Source organism: Solanum verrucosum, unplaced genomic scaffold (assembly GCF_900185275.1).
Source record: "Solanum verrucosum unplaced genomic scaffold, falcon-dt-bn FXZP01000049.1, whole genome shotgun sequence".
Taxonomy (NCBI): Eukaryota; Viridiplantae; Streptophyta; class Magnoliopsida; order Solanales; family Solanaceae; genus Solanum; species Solanum verrucosum.
In genome coordinates, this window is record NW_026020221.1 from 6,725,287 (window position 1) to 6,747,323 (window position 22,037).

At 35.3% G+C, this 22,037-nt stretch overlaps 2 protein-coding genes across 2 annotated transcripts; one reads left to right on the forward strand and one right to left on the reverse strand.

The window, feature by feature from the left end:
• Positions 1 to 1,229: 1,229 nt before the first annotated feature.
• On the forward strand, positions 1,230 to 17,248 carry LOC125831030 (uncharacterized). Its single transcript, XM_049510220.1, has 14 exons — positions 1,230 to 1,742; positions 2,510 to 2,586; positions 3,057 to 3,215; positions 5,561 to 5,774; positions 6,101 to 6,187; positions 6,276 to 6,415; positions 7,099 to 7,179; positions 8,811 to 8,875; positions 10,502 to 10,677; positions 12,819 to 12,949; positions 13,028 to 13,115; positions 14,702 to 14,915; positions 15,169 to 15,275; positions 16,290 to 17,248. The coding sequence occupies exons 1-14, from the start codon at positions 1,575 to 1,577 to the stop codon at positions 16,794 to 16,796; spliced, it is 2,214 nt and encodes a 737-aa protein (XP_049366177.1). The 5' UTR covers positions 1,230 to 1,574; the 3' UTR covers positions 16,797 to 17,248.
• Positions 17,249 to 19,455: 2,207 nt separating this feature from the next.
• LOC125831063 (uncharacterized) lies at positions 19,456 to 19,987 on the reverse strand. The gene has a single exon (XM_049510254.1). The coding sequence runs from the start codon at positions 19,945 to 19,947 to the stop codon at positions 19,543 to 19,545; it is 405 nt and encodes a 134-aa protein (XP_049366211.1). The 5' UTR covers positions 19,948 to 19,987; the 3' UTR covers positions 19,456 to 19,542.
• Between the last annotated feature and the right edge of the window lie 2,050 nt (positions 19,988 to 22,037).

Genomic DNA, 22,037 nt, shown 5'->3' on the forward strand with positions numbered 1-22,037 from the left:
AAACAAACAAACAAAGCTTAATAATATTTGATTTTCCACGAGAGCTCAAATCTATGAAAAAGTTTGGCACTTTGGCGTAGTGTCACGTCCCGCCACATCACAGCTAAATTTGGCGTCCGGATAGGGGCGGAAGGGTCTAGAGTTATGGAGAGGTTTCCGGAAGACTCTAGAACCTTTTAGATTATTCAAGAAGGCTAGAGAATTCCCTAGAATTCTCTAGAATAAACTTATAAGACAATGGAAGGTCCTAGATAGTTTCCAAGAAAGAATTCTCTAGAATGTGTAGAGAATTCTAGAAGAGGGACTAGATATTTTCTTGGAAAACTTTAGAATTTCCTAGAATTAGTAGAAGATTCTAGGGAGGGACCAAAGTGTAAATAAGTTTAGGGACTTAGAAAGTAATCTAAAATTGTACTTTAGTCCCTAGGAGGAAGTATAAATAGAGGTGCCCCTCATTTGCAAGGCACCAACCATCCAACCATCCAAGCAAGAAACCAAGCAAGTGTAAAGCAATCTTCCAAGCTTAATACAAAAGCCTTCTTCCAAACTCTCTCTCTTTGTTCTTTCTAAGTCTTTCCTTAAGCATTCTCTTAGCGATCTAGTCTTAAAGGGCTTACTTGAGCTTACAAGATCGTGAAAGATTCGTAAGTAAGTTGTCAAGTGCCGCACGGAGCTTTAGTAAGACTCTAAGTCCGTGACAGTAGGCTATTGACCACTTAGCTATAGCATATTTCAATAATTGTGTTGTTAGCCAATTAAGTATTATATGAGTTGGATTCAAATGTGGTGAGACAAAACAATTTATATTCGATGTGCATATTAGAGCATTGAGATAGTTTTTTTCTAATACGAAAGGATCACGAAGGATGCACCTTTCATGTATCAGTTATCTATTCTAGAGGCAGATAACTGAAAGTATGTAAGTAATAAGTCCATCCTAAGATAAATATTCTCCTAATCGGACTTTCCTAAGTTTTCAATAGCAAATAAAAAACAACAATAGTCTATCTACCGCCAAGGGAATAGAGGCATGGAGCAAACAAAAACTTTTTTGAAAGTCATATATCAATACAATAGTTGTCAAGGGAAAGCACAATGATATACTTAGATTATCCAATATATTTTAGATTACGATTTTTGTTGAAATCATGTAAAAAAAAAAATATTTTTTTAAATATAGCTATTTGTGGGAATACTTTATTTTAATATTTTATTATTAAGAAGCAACTTCTCAATAGGATACTCCCAAATTGTGCTTTGTGAATCTACAAAGCACTAAAAACCAAATCCAACATCTGCCAAAAGTTTGTTCAAGAAAGACGCGCACGTCACACCGCGCTCACGTTAGAAAAACTTAAACCAAACGTAAAGAAAAGTCAATTGGCGCACGTTAGATAGTACCGCTTTACTTCTTCGCTAAATTAGAAATCGCAGACGATCGGAAGGAGAAGAAGTACAGAAACTCGTGGTCGCCGTCACCGATCACTTCCTCTGATCGTCTCCGATCACTTTTCCGACCAGTTCATACCAATTCCGATTTCATTATACAGAATTTGTTAAAGAAAAACGAAAAAATGTGGGTGTTTTATCTGATCTCATTGCCTTTAACCCTAGGCATGGTGATTTGGACTCTAAAGTACTTTTCTGGTCCAGAAGTGCCTCGTTACGTGTTCTTCACAGTTGGCTATACCTGGTTTTGCTCTATCTCCATTATTATCCTTGTGCCTGCCGATATTTGGACGGTACATTTCTATCATTCTTCTTTAATATGTTATATTAGTTCAAATTTATAATTTTTGCTGACCTGAGTTATTACATTGTTTTAAAAAAATTATAATGTTTTGCAGACATCAAAGCAGTCAAGCAGATATATTGAAAGACTAGAATATCTCGAAATTCATGTGGAATTAGCAAATGAATTAGAATACAATAGAAGCTACTGAATTACATGGGCGATATGGATTAGTTGGGATTAATGGCTAATATTTTGTCTTAAAAGATGAATTTTGAGTATTAGAATGAAGTAGGTCCAACGGAGTGGTGGAGGAGGGGGGTTGTGTGTGTGGAACAGGTAGCCCTTTCAAGTCACTGAGGGTTATGATGAATGGTCTTTCTCATCAAATGTTTTGCATACAGTTTTAATTCTAATTTTAATAGTAGTTTAAGGAATAACCTCGAGTCATTGTGGTTCATTTTAGAAGACATTTTTTTTTTTATATTTCTGTATGTTGTGCATGTTGATGGTGACTGAACAAGTTTGTTCATGAAACTAGAACTAGTTGCATGTCTAATGTGATCCTGGTTGTCTGGTGTCCTGCGTTAGCTGGGGTTTGAAAGAACATATTTGACCACCTTCTAGTGTATGACTTTTCTCTGTGTATCTAACAATGTCAGGAATATTATGAAGTTTAGTGAAATTAATGATTGGTAAATATGTTTTCTTTGATGTAAATGTTCATACAAAAGTATATGATGTTTACTTATGCTGATTTTTAGTCTTTTTATTCAGACAATAGTTGGGAGTGATAATGGAGGCATATCATTCTTTTGGAGCTGGTCTTACTGGAGTACATTCCTACTCACATGGTAATCTGTTCGCTTCTGGATGTTGATCTGCTGAGCTAGCAAATGCTTAAACTTTTTGTGCCATTTCATATATGTTTACGAATGCTCTTTATTTCAGTCTGTGTGGACAATCAATTATCTACACTACCAGTTATTGCAATATAACCGTCCCTAACTTATGTGTTGATTGATTGACTACTTGGTATCACATACTGTAATCTTCCCAAACAATGTTACTTGGGTAGCTTGTCTAAAATGAAATTTGAATTCCATAGAACATAGATCGCCTCACTTAACCTTTTGTATTGTTCTTTGTTACAGAGTGCTGTGTGTTAATGTTTGTGTCTTAGGTAGGCAACACTCTTTCACTATTAACTGGCTGGTTCCTACTCAAATATTATATTTGCCAGTTTTCTCTTGGGAGTGATCTCCGTTTTGTCATTTCTATGACGTGTGTTTCCTAACACACATCTATTTATTTTGTCGAATAGGCTCGTTGTTCCCCTCATTCAAGGTTTTGAAGATGCTGGAGACTTTACACTTGTAGAGCGATTGACGACTAGCATACACGCCAACTTGGTGTTCTATGCCATCTTGGGGATAGTCGGTCTTCTTGGACTTATTCTCCTCATTACTATGCAGAAAAGTTGGTGCGTTCTTTTTCTATTAACATTTTAATAGTTAATCATAGACATGGGTTCCTTTACCACGGATCTCTTTTGAGCTGCACTCGGTTTAGATATTTGGATTGAATGAAAGAGATTGACCTCTTGTTCATTGACCAAACTTAGATCGGATTGATCTAGCAATCGACTGCTGTTCCAACTGCATGAACACTATTTTTGGGGTGGTGAGTATCATCATTGTTTTCAGAAGATATATTTCGATGGAAAGGGATCCATATTTAGCTTATCTGTTCAGTGCTTAACATATGAGAGTCTTAATTAGTCGTTGAGACTTGAGAATGTATAATTCACTTGGAAAATTATAGAACACAACTGTAAAACTTGTTTCTGGTTGCTAAATTAAAATTTATTTTCCTTAACATATGACAGTCTTAAATCTTAATTAGTTCTTGTCACAAAGTTGTAACCAATTTAACCAAAGGAACCTGAATTTCTGTCTCCAAGAAGTTTCCTCATTGTTATCCCTTCAGTGTCCATAATCAAGTATGCTTTTTGCACCAACTCTGGATTCTGTCTCTGAGAATTTTTCTCATGCTTTTCATTCCAAGAAGTTTTTCCAGTGCTTCCTCTCTATGTTGCCAAAGATGTGCGCATTCCATTCAATCAGCTTTCTTTTTAACATTTTGATTTTCCTGGGCAGTTTGAAATCCATTCTCCTTGTTACTTCAAAATCATTCCATTAACTTCGTACCACATTTATAATACCTTCATGTTCCACCCACATATTTTCAAATTTAAAGTATGTCCTACTACTCTACCACTGCCCACAATACAACATTACAAGGCTATGGCCCAACACTACTTTTGGAAGCAAACATTGTTTATTTATCTGAAATTTTCGTCACGTTAGTCGAGAATAAGAACTTATCTATTTTTGATGCTATGTGTGACTTGCCTCTTGACCATGTAAATTCTCCCCCATTTTGAGGAGGATCAGCCAGTTCCAAATCTTGAATGAAAAAAATCTGCCATACTCCTTGACTATCTCCAATTGTTGCTTCTTTCATGTGTGTATCTTGTCACATTGAAGTTATCACACATAACACAAGATCCTTTCCTATTCCTCTTATTCCTGCTTGTTTATCCATACCTCCTTCCTACTTTTCTTGTTATCTGGTGCATGAATTCCTCTTCTTTTTTTTTTTTTTTTTGAAATTAATTCCTCTTCTTCTTCTTTTTTTTTTTTTGATGAAGGAATTCCTTTTAGTTGCCAATTGTATCTTGTATGTGTTTTTTCAAACAAGCATGGAACAGAATATTGTCCCTCAAGACAATCCATTCCTCATCTACATTGCTTGGATTTGACTCAGCCCTCTATCCTGCCATCTAGCCTTCTTAGTTTCTTGTACAACAAACAAATCAGTCTTCCATTTTTCAATAAAGAATTTAACAGTCCTAGGTTTGGAAAAGTCTTTTAAATGTCTTATGTTCTAACTTAACATTTTCATCTTTGTGACAAAATTTCACTACTCTGTTTCCTATCTTCGTTCTTCCTGTCCTATTTCAGTAGTTGATGAGGAGCTCCATATCTTCAATTATTTACTCCCTTTTGAGTTTTGAGTCTGTTTGATAGTGGAATTAGATACCTCCAGGTTTCAGCCCTTTTCTTTTCCATCTCAACAAGTGGTCTAGGATTTGTTCCTCGAAGCCAGTGCAGTTTACGCCCAGCAGTTTCTCACTCTAATCCATTTTCTTCTAATCCAAATTGAAGTTTTCTGTTCTTTCGTCACTTTACCAATTCTTGAATGAAGTTGTTGTCCTTAGTCCTGACTGAAGTAGTACATTGGTTTATGTGCACTGTTTTCTTTATTGAGGCTTCATTTGAATGATGTAATAAAGAGAATGAATGTAGTAGCAACTAAAGTTGATGTGTTTAGGGAGACACGAAAAAGTAGGGTGACAGGAAGTGGAAGTAAAAGGAGACACGGGCTGTTTATCCAATCCTAATTATATGAATGTTAAGAGAATAGAGGAGTAGCAACTAAAGTTGATGTGTTTAGGGAGACACGAAAAAGTAGGGTGACAGGAAGTGGAAGTAAAAGGAGACACGGACTGTTTATCCAATCCTAATTACTCTCTCCAAACTAGACCTAATGGCTTTGTCCTTCATAGGCTTTATCATAGCTTATCATCTCCTCACATCGATTTTTGAACAAATAGATTCCAAATTGTATAGACTGTTGCTTAATTTTTTGAAGGATTAGAGACTGAATCTTATCAGTGTGTTGAAGAAGCAACTCAACCATTGTATCTTCTGTTTTATGATTATTTTAGTAGATGATTTCCTGTGTCCATATTTTCAATGGCAGGGATGGTAATGCACTGGGTTTTGCCATGGCATGCTCAAATACTTTTGGACTTGTGACTGGTGCTTTTCTTCTTGGTTTTGGTATGAGCGAAATTCCAAAGAGCATGTGGAAAAATGCCGATTGGACTACTCGTCAGAAGGTGCTTTCTCATAAAATTGCAAAAATGGCTGTGAAGCTTGATGATGCCCATCAAGAATTATCAAATGCTATTGTGGTAAGTCTTGCTTAGATTTTTCAATTTAGTTCAGAATATACTTGCTAGTTGCTACCTTGTTCTGTGGATTTGTGGTTATTTCTGTACTTGGGTCAGCTATGATTTGACATGTAGTTGAGATTGCCCATTTTTTTATTAATGTTCACAGAATGCCAACGAATTTGCAACTTTTTATTGTAAAAGATTTTTGTTTTACTCTTATGTGTGCCTAGTAAGTTATGTTTTGCTCATTGAATATTCAATGGGAGTAGGAAATAAATTACATCAGTTTAATTGGTTCTCTTCACCTGCACTTATGAGTTACTGGACATGGTGAACTTAATCAGGTTGCTCAGGCTACATCAAAGCAGATGTCCAAGCGTGATCCTTTGAGGCGTTATATGGATGTTATTGATAATATGTTAGTTCAAATGGTATTGCTCCTTTTCCATTTCCTCTGACCTATACCACTTCTCCTCTTTCTTTTCTAAATACATGTGTGATATTTCATTTCATTTACAGTTCAGGGAGGATCCATCTTTCAAACCACAAGGGGGTCAGTTGGGAGAAAATGACATGGATTATGATACAGATGATAAATCAATGGCAAAGCTTAGGCGTAATCTTCGTATAGCTCGAGAGGAGTACTATAGATACAAAAGGTAAAACCAATGCCGCATGTCAAGTTGCTACTTCCGATACACCAACTTTATTGCGCCTTCTTGCACTAGTTGTCCATGTGAACCTATTCTTCTAAACTATTTATTCATAAGGAAAAGATTCCCGCACAGTGAATTTTTTTATCCACTAGTTCAAGAGTAGGTCAGATCCAGGTCTCCTTATTCCTTAAAGATTTGTAGTATGCCAATTTACCAGGCCACATATCCTTCTCAAGAAAATAATAATAATCTACCTGGTCACGTAGAATGTTGAAAAACACAGATCCTTTTTGATGATATCTACTAGTTCCTACTTTAACAAGCGTCTGTTACCTCCGCCTATTAGTACTAGACTTAAAAATGGTCTTCTGTTTTTATAGATTTTTGGAGTTCACAATGCCTGCCCCATTAGTACAGATGTTTGTGGAAAGCTGTTCTTTTGTCATGGCTTTCACCTTTGGTACTGTTTGTTTACAGATCTTTCCCTTTAACATCTTAAACATCATGGCCTAAAGATGGATACTGTTCTTTAAGCTCCTGAATGAAGCTAGAATTATACTTTTGACGCTCGTGACTAACCACTTTGTCCTGGTTATTTATGCCCTTCACTAGCTCCTATTACATATTGTTGAGGTCTCATTATCTTCTCCAGGGAACAACTGATAACTTTATCTTCTAACATGCAGTGAGTATTTGACGTATGTAACAGAGGCTCTTGAACTGGAGGATACTATAAAGAATTATGAGCAGCGCAATGCAACTGGTTGGTATGTGTTATTATTCTACTGAATTCTGGTAGTTGTTCTATACATTATTATTATTTTTAAATGAATAGTTGTTCTATATTGATCTGCCACTTCTGTTTTAACAACCTGCTTTTCCTCTGATCCCCAATAGAAACCAGGAAAATATTCAGGCCAGAGTTTCAACCTAAATATCTCTTTTGTATGTCTGAAGTACAAAGGAGATACATTTAGAAACTATAGTATACAAAATTTTCAATATTGTTATGAAAAGTGACATGGAGCAATGGGTTTTGTCATGAGTAAAACAGTGCGACTTGAAAGAAGTGCACACTTTGGATAGTGAGGTGTACAGCAGCAGGGAGCGATCACTTTTTTGAAACAAGATTGGAAAAAAAGAAGAAAAATGAGAAAACTTCTCTTCTTTTACTATTTCTGTTTATCTGTGTCTTTCGATTTGCTTTCTTTCATTTCACAATGAGTTTTCTTCTTCTGGTGAGCAAATCATCCTCTTCTGCTAGCTTTCAACTGAGGCAGCTTTGTTGTTGTTGTTGGCATGCAAGTCCTATTCTTTTGCTACTTCTTCTTTACTGTGCTTCTCCAACATTTCTTTTGTAGGAAGATTGTCTGGAATTAAAAAATGATGCATCTACACCTAGTTATTGGTGCAATTGCTAAAGCAATTAGGGGTAATACGTAAATATCCCCCAAAGTACTCTTTTTTCAGTTACGACCTTAAACTATGCAGGTACCCCCAGAACTCGTTTGAAGTGGGTAATAAGAGCCCCCTTTTATCCCAACTGGCATGGAGAGTGTGTTCTACACCCCTATAGCTTGTGAGCTTGAAAGAAAGCTTAAAATTTTTATCTTTTTACAGCATTTCTGCCATTAAAAATATTTTTAAATTTATTTGTTTTCATTTTTTTTCTTTTTCATTCCTTTTTTGATCTGGTTTTCACTTTCTGCACCACCACCGTTTCTGTAACAAAAGTAGCCATCACCACTGACCCTCGTCCTTCTCTCCCATTAACACCACCAATCTTCTGCTACCACAACTCAACCATTGAAATCAAACACAAGGAAGAAGAAGAAAGATTTTTTTTGTGGGGGTGGGGGTTGAACAAAACAAAGAAGAAATTATTGATAGATGTATATCTTTTTTTGCTTTTGGGTGTAGACTAGAGGATGTTAATACAACAGATAGGATGTTGGACTTTCTCAGCTTGATGAAGGAACCCGGGGACAGGGGCAGTGGAGTTAAACACATTTTAAAAATAAAAAATGTTAAATTGAACTATGATATAAGTTTTTATATATTAGGTAGTTTTGTGTTATTTGTTAGTTGTGAACTTCACTTCTCGTTTATACAGCTATATTGGAGTTTTGAAGATAGGATTTAAAAAGGAGGGACCTGTTTTGATAAGGGGAAAGTCTATTGTCGTGAATGAATTTCTTTTGGCATTTTCTAGCCTTTTTTGTTTTTGCCTTTATTACTCTCTTTTCGTTTCCCTATTCTTCTGCTTTAGCTACCTTCTTCATTTTGAGTCCTTAACATTTTTGAGCAAGAGTTTGAAACTCCCAATTATATGCAGTAATATGATCTAAATTTAGTCCTTTGCTGCTAGATTTTTACTCTAGTGTAAAAATTTATGCAGGAAATTTGTTTCAACCTTGAGATCTGAAAGGGCTGGAACATTGGGTTCCTTCTTTGACACAACAGGTATTTTTCAAGGGTCATATTCTCTAGTTTATATATCTGACGCAGATGGATTTAAAATAGGAGCATAATCACTTATAGCATTCCAAATCAACGCTGCATAACTATAATTGAGTTTTTGATGATGGCGTCATATACTATAATTGGATTTTCTTTCTGGTTGGGTTTCTCTGGATGAAGTAGATAATGTTTTACCAAGAGAACCAGTTGAGGAGGAGAGCAGAAGACATCTGAGTCCCTTTGTGGGTCAGATAATAACAAACACTGAAAAAAATGTTGGTTATAGAGGTTATAGACTCGAGCATTGTGCCAAGCACGAAGGAATAGGTTTCAATGTTGATATATGTCGTCTTTCATGATTTCAGAACTGCCAAACTGTTCCAGTAAGCTTGAGGTTCAATTCAGGACTCCTTAGTTTGGTTTGTGCTAAATGAATCCAACAACACATGGAGGGGGCATATTTCCATTGTTGCATTGTTTCTTTAATGACGGAGAAATCCCCGAGGGCACTGGTGGATGGCTTGCAACTCGGTGGATAATGAACCTGTCCTCTTCCCTTCACTTAAATACCAGATTTTTGTGAATAAAGGTCACCAAAGAAAAAATACACCGGGTTTTTGCCAGCGGCAGGGCTCGACTGTGACACATAATATGTTGTACAACTAGACCAAAGTCTTGGGGCCAACAAGATTGCTTGTTAATCAAGATAAATACTTTGAAGAACCAAGGACCGGTCTTACAAAGTTGGTGGGAAACTGGGAGTGCGTTATCCCAAACGGAGTAAATTGGTTTTAAGTATGCTATAAAAGCACTAGGAAGTGATTTCAGTGTGTTTCACCATGTTAACTAAATATGCAATTATACTCCAGTTAATAGAGTACTAATTAGTCAATAAGAGTGATGGTTCATGGTTTAGTTTTTTATTTGATCATTGGTCTGTCTTTTGTCAAAGTTATCAGGATTTAGGACAATATGATTAATGACGTCCTTATGTTTGGATACATCTAACTCACATGTAAAGAAGGATCCAGACTAGTGTAATCAAAAGCAAAAAGTGCAAAAAAAGCTCTAAGGTCCATTGGGGCTTTAAGCGCAAAGCACAAATAAAACATGGACTCTAAAAAAATCTCAAAGGGAGAAAAAATACAAATATGTAGCGTTTAGTCCAAGACTGGTAATTATATGTATGAATGACAAACATATGAACAAAAAATTGATTTATTTTTTTACGATAAAGTGAAATATCAATTGTTTAGTGTCGGAGGAGGCTCGTTTGCAAGGAAAAGTGCCTTAGAACCTTGATGACGACACTGAAGAGCACATTGAGCGAGGCGAAGCGCTTAGCATGTTTTTGAGCCTTGCTTCCGGCCTTAAGCGCACCTTTGACAATATTGATCCAGACACATGCCTTGCGAAGTGTGTCAATTATAAACAATTACTTTCCTGAATCCAAGGTGTTGGTTATCCAACTAAATTTGCTGGCGTCTTAGTGGGTTGTTTATTCTCTAGTTCATAGCTGGCTAATGTGTACTCGAGTATTTTATTTTTTGATGCATTAGATTTGTCATATAAGATCTGCTTGTATTTGGTTTCTCCACTTTTGGAATAAAAGTTGACATTCTTTTCCAGAATTAATCTGGCGATGTGTCCTGAGGAAGCAATTGAAGAAAGTCTCAGCTGTAATTCTTTGTTGCATGTCTGTTGCTATTCTATTAGCAGAAGCAACTCTTTTGCCAAGGGGAGTTGATTTGTCTCTATTTTCCATTCTTATAAAGTCTGTTGGAGATCAAGAGGTTCTTGTTCAGGTATTTCCAGATGATTTGTTCTTATATGGAAGTTCTCACTTGGTCAGGGATGTTTCTAGCATTATTTATTGGATAATCAGGGGGCATGACATGCTAATCGTGCTACCTTGAAATTTTTGGTTGGGTTAACTGCTTCATAAGTCATATTTCTTACAGTTTATTGATATAGGCTGATTGCTTTTGCAATGCTTGTATCATTATTTAATGAGATTCTACTAAATTTTTTAAGGGGGAGCACTTTGCTTGTTAGGAGGTTGTAAGAACTTGATAATATAGTCATTTCTAATCGCCCTTGTTCTTGGTGCTCCTTTTTGTGTATATCAAAAAGAGCTCCTATGGTGCCTTTCTAGTGGTTATTTTGTATGCGTTTTTGATTAGTTGTACAGTTCGTGGACATAAGGATGCACAGTGGGGGCATTAGAGTTTTTCTTGCTTTGGTGACTGTCTTGTAATCTTGTTACTTGGACACTTTAAAACTACGACATTTCTTGATATTCGTAGGTAGTGGTGGCAATTCTCAGTCCTTTTCTCTTTTTCAACCTGCCAAATCCTTTTATCACCCCACCCATGAAAGTAAAAGCAAGTCTTGTTCATAGGAGTTGTCAGGCTGGAAATGGATTGCTTAATTTCTTAAAAGAAAAATGAAGAGAAATGTTGGAAGACTCATAACCCAAAAGATATAGAAGCTGACCCAGCGTGTAGGATGATTCCTTTTTAAAAAAGAAAATCAAATTGTCAGTTTTTGTTGCTAATGTGGGAACTAAGTTAAGATGTATCCTGTTAATGCCTTTGTATTATTAATAATTTTGCTCCATATTTATACCCACTGTGATCCTTCGGGGTGGCTCAAATGGTTTGGCTAGGGACATCCATAATGGAGGTCTATGTTCGAAACCTCTTGCCTGCGACAATTGGGGCTGACCTTCTAGGTCGAGCTCGTCGCATGGGGCTTGTATAGTGTGGCTTACCTCTCTTGTGTGGCTTGCGAGCTATTGCACAGGAGCGGGGTTCATGTTGCGAGCACCCAAAGGGTAGTGGCTGTGGGTTCCCTCGTCATAAAAAAAATACTTATACCCATTGCTTTGGAACTGAATGTAGATGCATGTTTTCTTTTGTCATTCCTTTGTTTAATACTAAATCTGTTTCATGGGACCTGGATATCACCTCTTGTTTCGACATGATTGTGCTTTGGTTAAAAAAGGAAATTGGGTTCAACTGCATTTCCAGGCTTACCTCTTTTAGTTTTGACCTCCTCAGATGATCCAAAATGCCATCTCTAACTCTTAAAGTTTGTATTCGACACTCAATTTTGGAGTACCTGGTGTTGATTAGTAACATGGAACCCCAGAGGATTGCTTGCAACCGTTTCAGTTACAATGATATTCTCTGTAAGCTCTGTCCTACACTATTTGTGATCCGTAGAATGTGTTCTGGGGCCACGGGATTGTCAAAATAAAATTATTACAATCAAAATATTATTACCTAGGATGAAGTTAAAGCAGTAGATGACATGAAGTAATGGTTCAACCTCAAAAATACCCTTCGGGGTGGCCCAGTGGTTTGGACTTGGGACTTCCATGTTGGAGGTCTCAAGTTCAAAACCCCTTGCCAGCGAAAGCAAGGGGTTTGCCTTCTGGGTCGAGCTCGTCGCACCAGGCTTGCCTAGTGCGGGTTACCTCTCCTATGTGGTTTGCGAGCTATTGCATAGGAGCGGGGGTTTTACCCTGTGCGCACCCAAAGGGTAGCGGCTGCGGGTTTCCCTTGTCATAAAAAAAAATAAAAAATGGTTCAACCTCAAAATAAAAAGCTAAAATGTTTGGATAAAAAAGCTGTAGATAGGGCTTGTATTACTTTCAGAAAAGCCCCACTCCCTTCTTCTGTTAAACCATATTTTATTTGGTTTCTTCTGTTGGCTCTCATGTATTGATGATCTTCTCTTCTAGTTGTATCCAGAACTATTCGTTTTGAGATAAGCTCTAGGTTCTGTGCTAAGACAGCAACATGGATGGTGTCTTGATTCTTCAGACTTCAAGTGAATTTTGTCAATGTTCTATGTTTTTCTACCCGTGTATGTCTTCTTATGCATGCTGAAAGATAAATACAATCTGCAGGTTTCAAACCAATCTGTCCTTATTTTGCAGGTGTTTGCTTTTCTGCCACTTATGTATATGTGTGTCTGCACTTACTATTCGCTGTTCAAAGCTGGAATGTATATGTTTTACTCATTGACACCGAGACAAACAAGTTCTGTGAGCTTGTTAATGATTTGCTCGTAAGTTCGTAATCTTCTTGCAGTGAAAGCAATTTGGTTTCCTGTATTAATTTAGTGTTTCCTCAATGTTTCTGCCAGGATGATTGCCCGTTATGCACCTCCAATTTCGTACAATTTCCTTAACCTTATCAGTCTAGGCGAAAACAAGAAAACCATTTTTGAGAAGGTGAGTTTATGACCAACCTCAGTTTTATTATCTATGAAAACTGATGGTGAACAATTCTTGAAGAAGAAAACTGCAGTTCTCGCTGCGTCTTTTATTGAGTCGGCATGCATTCTTCACTTTTCCAATCTCTTTATTTGGTGGTCTAGAATAATAGCTAAATGATGCTTATTGATACTAAGATTTGCGTGGTTTTCCTTTTAGCTGACGCTTGATTAATGCTGGTTGTAACAATGTGAATATGGTATCGAAAAAACCCATGTCTACTTTACCACAATTGCATAGTCTTCTCCTTCATCTCTACTTTACCACAATTGCATAGTCTTCTCCTTTGAGTTTCATCAAGATGGTATCGTGCAAACCTTCTGAATCTCACCTATTAACAATAATGCCAAAGAAAAGGTATAAAAGAGAAAGTGTAGTTGAGTTGTAAATTATTCTAAAAGAGTCTAACTAAGTGAAGGGACTTCATTCTGGCAAGGTAAAGGATTTTGAGAGTGTTTGGATTGGCTTAAAAGCTGGTCGAACCAGCTTAAAAGCATATTTAGCTTGTTTTGATGTTTGGCTAATAACAGGAGTGCTTAAAAGTCAAGTGCTTTTAAGCCAAAAACTAAAAACAAGCCAAAAGCCATAAGTTGGTCTACCCAACTTATTGCTTTTTGGCTTAAAAAACACTTGAGGTTTGACCTAACATTTTAGTTATTACCATTACAACTTATTTATATCTCTAAAATGTCCTTCCATCTCCTCTCCCTTTCTTCTTTTGTTGATGTTGTCGAACCTTTGTCTATCAGATTTTTCTGCCCACCGACTGTTTCATGTAGGAGCATGATGTTGCTTGTGATCGACAAACTTAAAATAAACCTAACTTCAATCACCTATGGGCTATATGAATCATTTCACAAGTGTATTCCTACTGTATATCCATATTGTGTCCTCAAAATAAATTAATTAAGCATAGATTGCCCCACTATTTAGTTTCACACTATATACTTGAAAAATTATTTTAAATCAGAACTGAAATCAAAACTGTGGAGGAATTTCATATTTTACTTGCAAACTTTAATCAAAATATCATTTATTATGTGTTATTTCAATAAATAATCTATGTTTGATAAAAATAATGTAATACAATCAATTTTAGATTGAAACACAAATAAATTTGTGTTTGAGCTGATTTAAATTTTAAAATATTGCAATAATAAGCTCATTTTTAGTTTTAAAAGTTTAAAGGGTAGTTCAGTCATTTTACCAGCTTTAACACTTCTGTACCAAGCATATCACCTGCTTAGTTTCATTTCAAGTGTTTTTTCCAAACATATAACTTATTCATATTCAGCTCTAGCACTTAAAAAAGTGCTTTTCAGTGCTTAGTGCTTTAAAGCTACTTAAATTCAGCCCAGTCCAAATGGGGTCTTTGTCCTTGCCAAAGACAGTATGATGGGGGAGTATTCTCTACCAGATGGTATTCTTTCGTCAAAAATCTGTATGGGGTTAGATTTGTCAATAAACATCTGCATTTATTCTTTAGGCATTCCGTGACACATGATCTCCTTATCAAGTCATAAATGCTTTATTTTTTATTGCAGCGAATGGGAACTGTTGACAAGGCTGTTCCTTTCTTTGGTCAAGGATTCAACAAAATTTATCCACTTATTATGGTTGTATATACGTTGCTAGTTGCAAGCAATTTCTTTGATCGGATAATCAGATTTTTTGGGAACTGGAAGATATTTAGATTTCAGTCAGAGACAGATGATATGGATGGTTTTGATCCATCAGGGTTACTGATCTTGCAGAAAGGTAGGCAGGTCACTAAATATCATTTTTCTCTGTTGCTTTTCTTTAGTCTTTTATTGGAATGCAAGCTTGTTGGCCCACTGAGCAGCTGGAACTGGGCCGTATCGCTTTAGTGTTTTATTCATCTGGATATTGTAGTGTTAGTGTTGATATGGAAGTAACACCTTCTGTTTTGCTATTGAGTTGCAGTAGTTGTTTCACCAGTGAACTGAGTATATGTTGCAAATTTTGATGCACCTATCCTTAATCTTTGCAGAACGAAGCTGGCTTGAACAAGGACGCAAACTTGGTGAACATGTTTTGCCATTGGCAAGGAATTTCAACAATATGACAGTGGATCTGGAGTCTGATGGCAATACCATAGTATGTGATCTACCTTTAAGCTATATTTGGATATTGAGTAGCTCTAAAATATGCATCTAGAAATTTTTACAAGGAAAAGAAGAGAGGTGATATTTCCTTTCATACATAAGTTGAATGGAAAATGAAGGGTTTTGAATAGATGACAGTGTCGCACCCAAGGGTATGGCCTAGCGGTCCATGAAGTGGGTTGAGAACCATGGGGTCTCGGGTTCAAATAACAGCAGAGACAAAAACACTGCGTGCTTTCTTCCCAATTTGTCCTAGTTTTGGTGGACAAAGTTACCTGGTACTCGTTGTTGGTGGGAGGTGACATGTATCCCGTGGAATTAGTCAAGGTGCGCGCAAGCTGGCCCGGACACCACGATTATATAAAAAAAAGAAGAGTGTTTTCAGCTTTCGTTCAGAATATTATTAACTTGAGCAGGAACTTAATTGGAAGAAATTCTCTGAAGGGAAACCCTTAAATTGCTTTCCCCCCATATATTTCCTGCTTCCCAAATGCAGAAAAGGCAACAATATTATCGTTGTATCACTTCCTTTTCCTTTTCCTTTTTGTGTAGACCGAATGCTGCCTCTCATTTGTTTCTTTCCTTGAGTGTTCATCATAGGGGCGGCTTTAGTGTAGAAGTTATAGTTCATGGCTTTGGCTCAGGCTCAAACCTTGTATTTGTTAAAAATGTCCACCAAATAAGTATAAACAATGTATTTCCAACCCAGTAAATCAAATAGGTTATGATAGAATTTTGAAAACTCGAACTCATTAAGTTCAATCGTGGATCCGCCTTTGGTTCATCACTACATCCTTTAGGTTTATTAGTTAGTTCTGTTTTTTCAGTGTTGAATTAAACTGGTTTGTGCGATTCTCATGAGGAGAATTGCATGTAAATTTTATTTTCTTTGCATGTAAAATTTATTCTAATCAGCAATGTCTGTGACCATGTCTTTTCAAGTTATCTAGTCATATCTCATTAACTTTCATGCTTCAGCCTAGTTACATTCACTTCAATTTTTCAGCATACAAATGATTTTGAATCAAAGGCATTCATGGAATCAAGCAAGGACCGAGGAAGTTCTTCAAAACCTTTGAAAGATGAGGCCCGTCGGTATTCAGGGAGCAAGGAAGCCATTAGCAGCAAATATGCTGCCTTGAGGGAACAGGGCAAGCTACCATCTCATGTGAAGCCAATGGAGGAGGATATAGGCTCTACTAAGGTCTCTTTACTTGATTCTGCCAGCTCTCAATCTGGCAGTGCAGTAGCAGCTCCATCAGGTTTGGCTGGTAGATGGGCATCAATGAAATCAGGTTTCCAGAATTTCAAAACAAACATTGAAGCAAAAAGGTTAATTCCACTACGCCAAGTTGGTGAATTTGTTCCCTTACGTCAAACTGAGGATACAAACGTTTCTCGTGCCTCCTCATCCGAATCTCTTGATGAGATATTCCAGAAATTAAAACGCCCTGCTACGGAGAGTGAAAATTACGGTGATGATGACAATCATGAGAGAAGGCCCAGGAGGTGATGCTGTAAATTGCTTTCTATTAGAATGGAATATACTTGTCAATAACTGTAGAAATCAGGAAGGAAAGAGCCAAGAAGGTGTACAGGTCTCTGAAAAAGTATCAGCTGCTTACTCATTCTTTACAGCTGACATGTAGTTGAAGTGCTGTGTATGCAAAGATAAGGGCCAAGCAACTGGTCAGGAAGTGATGGCACAAGTCTAGGTCATAGGAAAGCTGAAATACAAACTCAATCCACAGTGATGAAGAGAAATCCTGTAGGTCAGTGAATTCGGTTTTTATATAAGTCGATTCTTGTATAATTCATGTACTGCTAATTTTTGAGGGTTTGTGTCTTTAGAGTCGGGATGTCGATTACATAATCCATTAGAATGATTATATAAAATTTTGGTCCGTCACATTGACTACTGATAGAAAAGGTAAGATATAAATTCCATGGATACTTCCTTAAGCATGAAAACACCTGCTGTTAATTTTGATAGACTAGTAAAAGGTTGAAATTGCAATCACAGCTTGATGTGGTTTTGTAATTTTTTTTATAGAGAACATACCCCATGAATATTATATGATGAGAAGTTTTTTTTCTATAATATGTGGATTATTGGATTTAGTGGATGAACGTCTATGAGGTAGCGGTAAGGTCTGTGTACACTCTACCTTCCTCAGATCCCGTAGGCTTGCACTTGGTATGTTGTTGTAGTGGATGAAGTCCATACAAAATTTGGGTACATCCAAAATTATGCATTGCATTTATTTGACAGAAATCAAACTTTCCTTGGACAATTTTGGCCAACCTTTTAGGACCAAAAAGGTGTGTTGAGTATTACTACTTTGAGTTATAATTGTTCTGGTTTCAATTTATTTTCCCAACTATTTCAGTTTTAAAACCTTGTTTAATTTAAAATATGAATGTGACAATACATATCATTTAATTTTGACTGTACATACAAGAATATAACTTCTCCACGTAAGGTTTCTTAACTTTGTTTTGAGGTGGAGCTACGTGGGAGTTCATGGATTTGAACGAACCCACTAGCTTTTTTGTAGATCCTGTATTTGTATTAGAAAATTAAATAACTATATATGTATATTAACTTGTGACCCCCTTAACAAAATTGATTAACAGTTAAATAGTAAGAAATGGGTGGTGAGTGAAAATGTTTTTCACGCTAGTGTTGTGGGTTTGGACTCCACTATTAAAAAGGAAACATGTTTTGCAATATTTTTCTCTTCTATTCTAAAATTTAGAACCTCAAAAGTCCAAATTTCTTATTCTGGCTCCGCCTCCGGACTTTTGACCACAGATTTACCTTGCTTTAAAAAGAAAAATGATGACAGTGAGCAAGCTGTGTAGTGAAATAAGGAAGAAGACTATATATCTTAGCTAAATTTTATTTTGTACCACCAAAAATATACTAAGGGTGTGTTTTGTACGTAGAAAAATATTTTTCAGAAAATATTTTTTAATTTTTCATATTTGATTAGTCAAAATATTTGAAAAATATTCTCTATAAAGATAGGCATCTTAAAAATGAGAAAAATGACTTCTATAGTTGAACTAGAAAAACCAAGTCCACAATTTGCATTCTACACTCATTATCATCTTACCTTAACTCCACCCGACACGTTACTATCAAACCTTACCTCACCCTGTTAGTGTTTGATCAGAATATATATAAATGTTTTTGAGATAATATTTTCATTCACATATACCGAATACAAAAACAAATAAGAGAATCACTTATTTTTTCGAATAACATTTTTCAAAATTTGTTCACTCGTGGAAAACATTTTCATACTACCAAACACCTCCCTCAAGTTATTATTAGTTATTACAATGGGGGTTATATATTTATATAGAGAGAGAAGTAAACCATACTAATATAGGCTAAAATACGAAAAACAATTATCATGATAGGTTAATATAATTTGATGGATAAACACCGAAAACAAATAAAATTTTCTATTAAATATTCCACTTTCAAGTTAATGACCCAAGTGGATGATAATTAATTCCTCCCAACTATTACTTGAATTTTCTTGGCAATTTCGTGCATTGACCGTCATTTGATACTTATAAAAATTAAACAAGTAGAATAGACACCAAAACTAAAAAACAAGAAAGTTAGGTAAGTGATTCTTAATTTCCACATTTCAATAGTTCATAATTTACTTTTACACCTATGGTCCAAGGAATACTCTTTACTAAAAAAAATTAAAATAGATTTAATTAGCTATGATGTATTTCGTTGGGAATCTATCGCTAAATAGCTAGTACCTAATGGAATTTTCTGATACTCCGTCGCTTGATAGATGAATTTTGCCTTTTATTCTAATGATGCTTTTCCTTCTTTACCCTTCATTTTGTTCCTATTTTTGACTTTGGACTTGTTTAAATATCATGCCATATTGGTTATTGCTATAAAAAGACACTAATCCTACAACTAATCTTTGCAAATTTTGGATTAACCTCCCTTGATATAGTGCACGTGCAAATAATAACCCTAAATTCCAAAATCATTACTAAGTAGAAATTAAGTACTTACCTAACTCATCACCTAACCTTTTTAAAAAAAAATATCAGACCACTTATATATAAAAGTCAATTATATATAACCTTTTATAGCAAGTATAGATAGATACCTTGTTAGAGATCGATAATAATATCAAACTTATCACATTTGGTAAAAATTTACCAATTATATCAAAATATTTTACACTGTCAACATATATAAGTTAAATCTATGATCAATGTACAAGAACTCTTTTGGATCTTTTACCCGTTGACTTTATTAGCTTTGACCAAAACCCTTCTTTCTTCTTTTGCTCATTCAATAATCCACATGATCTTGCAACAAAAGCTATGGATCTACTCTTCTTCAAACCTCCTCCGGCGCCGGTGCCAACGAAAGAGAAGGGGCCCACAACGTCGGAATTGATCCGACGATGGCGACGTGGAGAACCACAAGTGGAAGAAGATGTAGATGAAGATAAAGAAGAGTAGGTACATGATGAAGAAGTTGCCATTATTGTTGTTGTTGAATTAGTAGAAAGCTTAATGAGTCTTTCTCTAAGACAACAAGAACAAACTCCAGGATTTTGCTTATGATCTTGATGCTTCTTGCATATAACTTGTGGTTCAATAAAAACCATTTTTGATTGGTTTAATTATAAGATATGTTGTATTGTATTGGACTAGCTTGTAATGAAATGACTAATGACCAAATTGCATGTGAGGGGTATATAAAGATATGAAATATATATGTGTGCGTGTGAGTGAGTGGATGTTAGGGGAAAGTACTAGTCAAGTAGAGCGTGTGTCAAACAAAGTGGATTCATAATTTTAAATTTATAATTTGATTCGTTCAGTGGCATAGCCACATGGTGGTCAGTGTCCAATTAGACACCCTTTGTCGGAAAAAAAATCCATAAATGATTAAATAACATATTTTGGACACCCTTAACATAACAAGTTGTTATAGCTCAGTGGTTTCACCTCCTTAGAATGAGGAAGTGCTCGTGTTTTTGTGAAATTCCTGACTCCGCCACTAAATTGTTTATTGAGTTCAGAATAAATTATTTATGTCCCGCGCCCTTTAATTATTTTTGAGGAAAAGTCATGAAGAAGGTGTGTTGTATTGAGCAGTGTGAAAATAGGAATTTGTGAGTTGTTTTTAGGAAGAATAATTAAGAGTATAGGGACAATGTGGGGCACGGCGTTACCGACTTTTCTACTGATTTTATCATCACTCAAATAGTTACGTCTCCATGAAATATTCTTTTTGTATTTCATTTTCATGAAACTTCAAAGAAAATCAGTAATTACTATCTTTTGAGCTTGCATTGAGTAAATCGCTCTTATATAATATCTCAAAAATTATATTAGATAAGTTCAATGTAACGAACTCGATTAAGAAAATGATTAATTGAGTGATATTTTCTATCACCCCGTTGAGATATCACACTTGCTACATCGAAGAGAGACTGAGAAGATCGATTTCCCTTATGAGATATATCACTGCTACAACAATTCAATCACCCCCTAAATGAGTGTCTCTAGTAATTCAATGATATATTCAGACTAAAAATATTTACCGCAAATGGAAACATAAAGATAGAAAAAAAGGGACTACATGTTACTTTCTCTGTCCCTAATTACTTGTCCACTTTTTCTGTTTTAGTTGTCCCTAATTACTTATTCATTTTGGCAAATCAAGAAAATACAATTTTTTAAACTATTATACCCTTAATTAATTATTTTGAAAAAGATAAAACTTCTTTAAAATCTTAAATTTTTAATTTATCCACTTCATAATTAATATGGGTAAAATGATAAACTTGCTATATCAATAAATGTTTTCTTAATAGGTGTGTCAATTTAAAAATTGACAAGTAATTAGGGACAGAGGGAGTAATTTAGTGGATCCGCGTTTTCAATATTTTTTTCTTTTATCAAACTTTTGGTCAAATGGAGGTCATTAATGATGTTGGTGGACCTTAATAATATTAGGTTTGAGATTAAGAGTTAAGACAACATTATTATAAACAAAGTTCAATTATATATTTTTCCTTTACTTTATGTTGGTGATCGGTTAGACCTTATAGATAGAATTAGTTCTTGAATTCGAATTGATTAATGATGAACAAATCCTATTTATCTCACCATATCGATATGACCTATAAATTTTAATGTTAGGAGAAGGTCAAATCAAATTGGTAATTTGGTATTCTCTATTGATTGTTATATTGTAACGGTCATAGATGCCTAATTATTAATTTACTTCTCAAAATCATTCCGCTAATATTACCTTCACATATGTGGTAAACTTTTGGAAACATTCATTTAGGAAATTAGGGGCGGAGTTAGAATATAATTAGAAGTTTGGAATTGAACTCATAAGTTTTGATCTAAATCTTTTATTTATATAAAATATTTTGTTAAATATATATAAATTATAATTTCAAACGCATAAATTTCAAATTATGATTCCATATCTCTGCATTCATCCATTTTATTAATATCCATGCGTGTTAGACTAATTGATCTTGCACTCATCAAAGTGATCAAAAGCCATACATTTAAATACAATGTGTGTCAATTATCAACGCAAACAATTTAATTTAAATTCGTAATATGATTTCTTTTACTATACATTTACTCATTTTATCATCATTTCTAGCTAGTAAATGTAATTGATGATTAGAACCTACCATGTACGGTACTGTAAATTTAATGTTCTGTT

Excerpts from the sequence above, each read along its gene's own strand:
- LOC125831063 (XM_049510254.1), bottom strand. The coding sequence starts at position 19,947 with ATGGTTTTTATTGAACCACAAGTTATATGCAAGAAGCATCAAGATCAT.
- LOC125831030 (XM_049510220.1), top strand. The coding sequence starts at position 1,575 with ATGTGGGTGTTTTATCTGATCTCATTGCCTTTAACCCTAGGCATGGTG. Across the intron at positions 6,416-7,098 it reads GAGTACTATAGATACAAAAG|TGAGTATTTGACGTATGTAA; the intron begins GTAAAACCAATG and ends TCTAACATGCAG. Across the intron at positions 10,678-12,818 it reads ATCAAGAGGTTCTTGTTCAG|GTGTTTGCTTTTCTGCCACT; the intron begins GTATTTCCAGAT and ends CTTATTTTGCAG.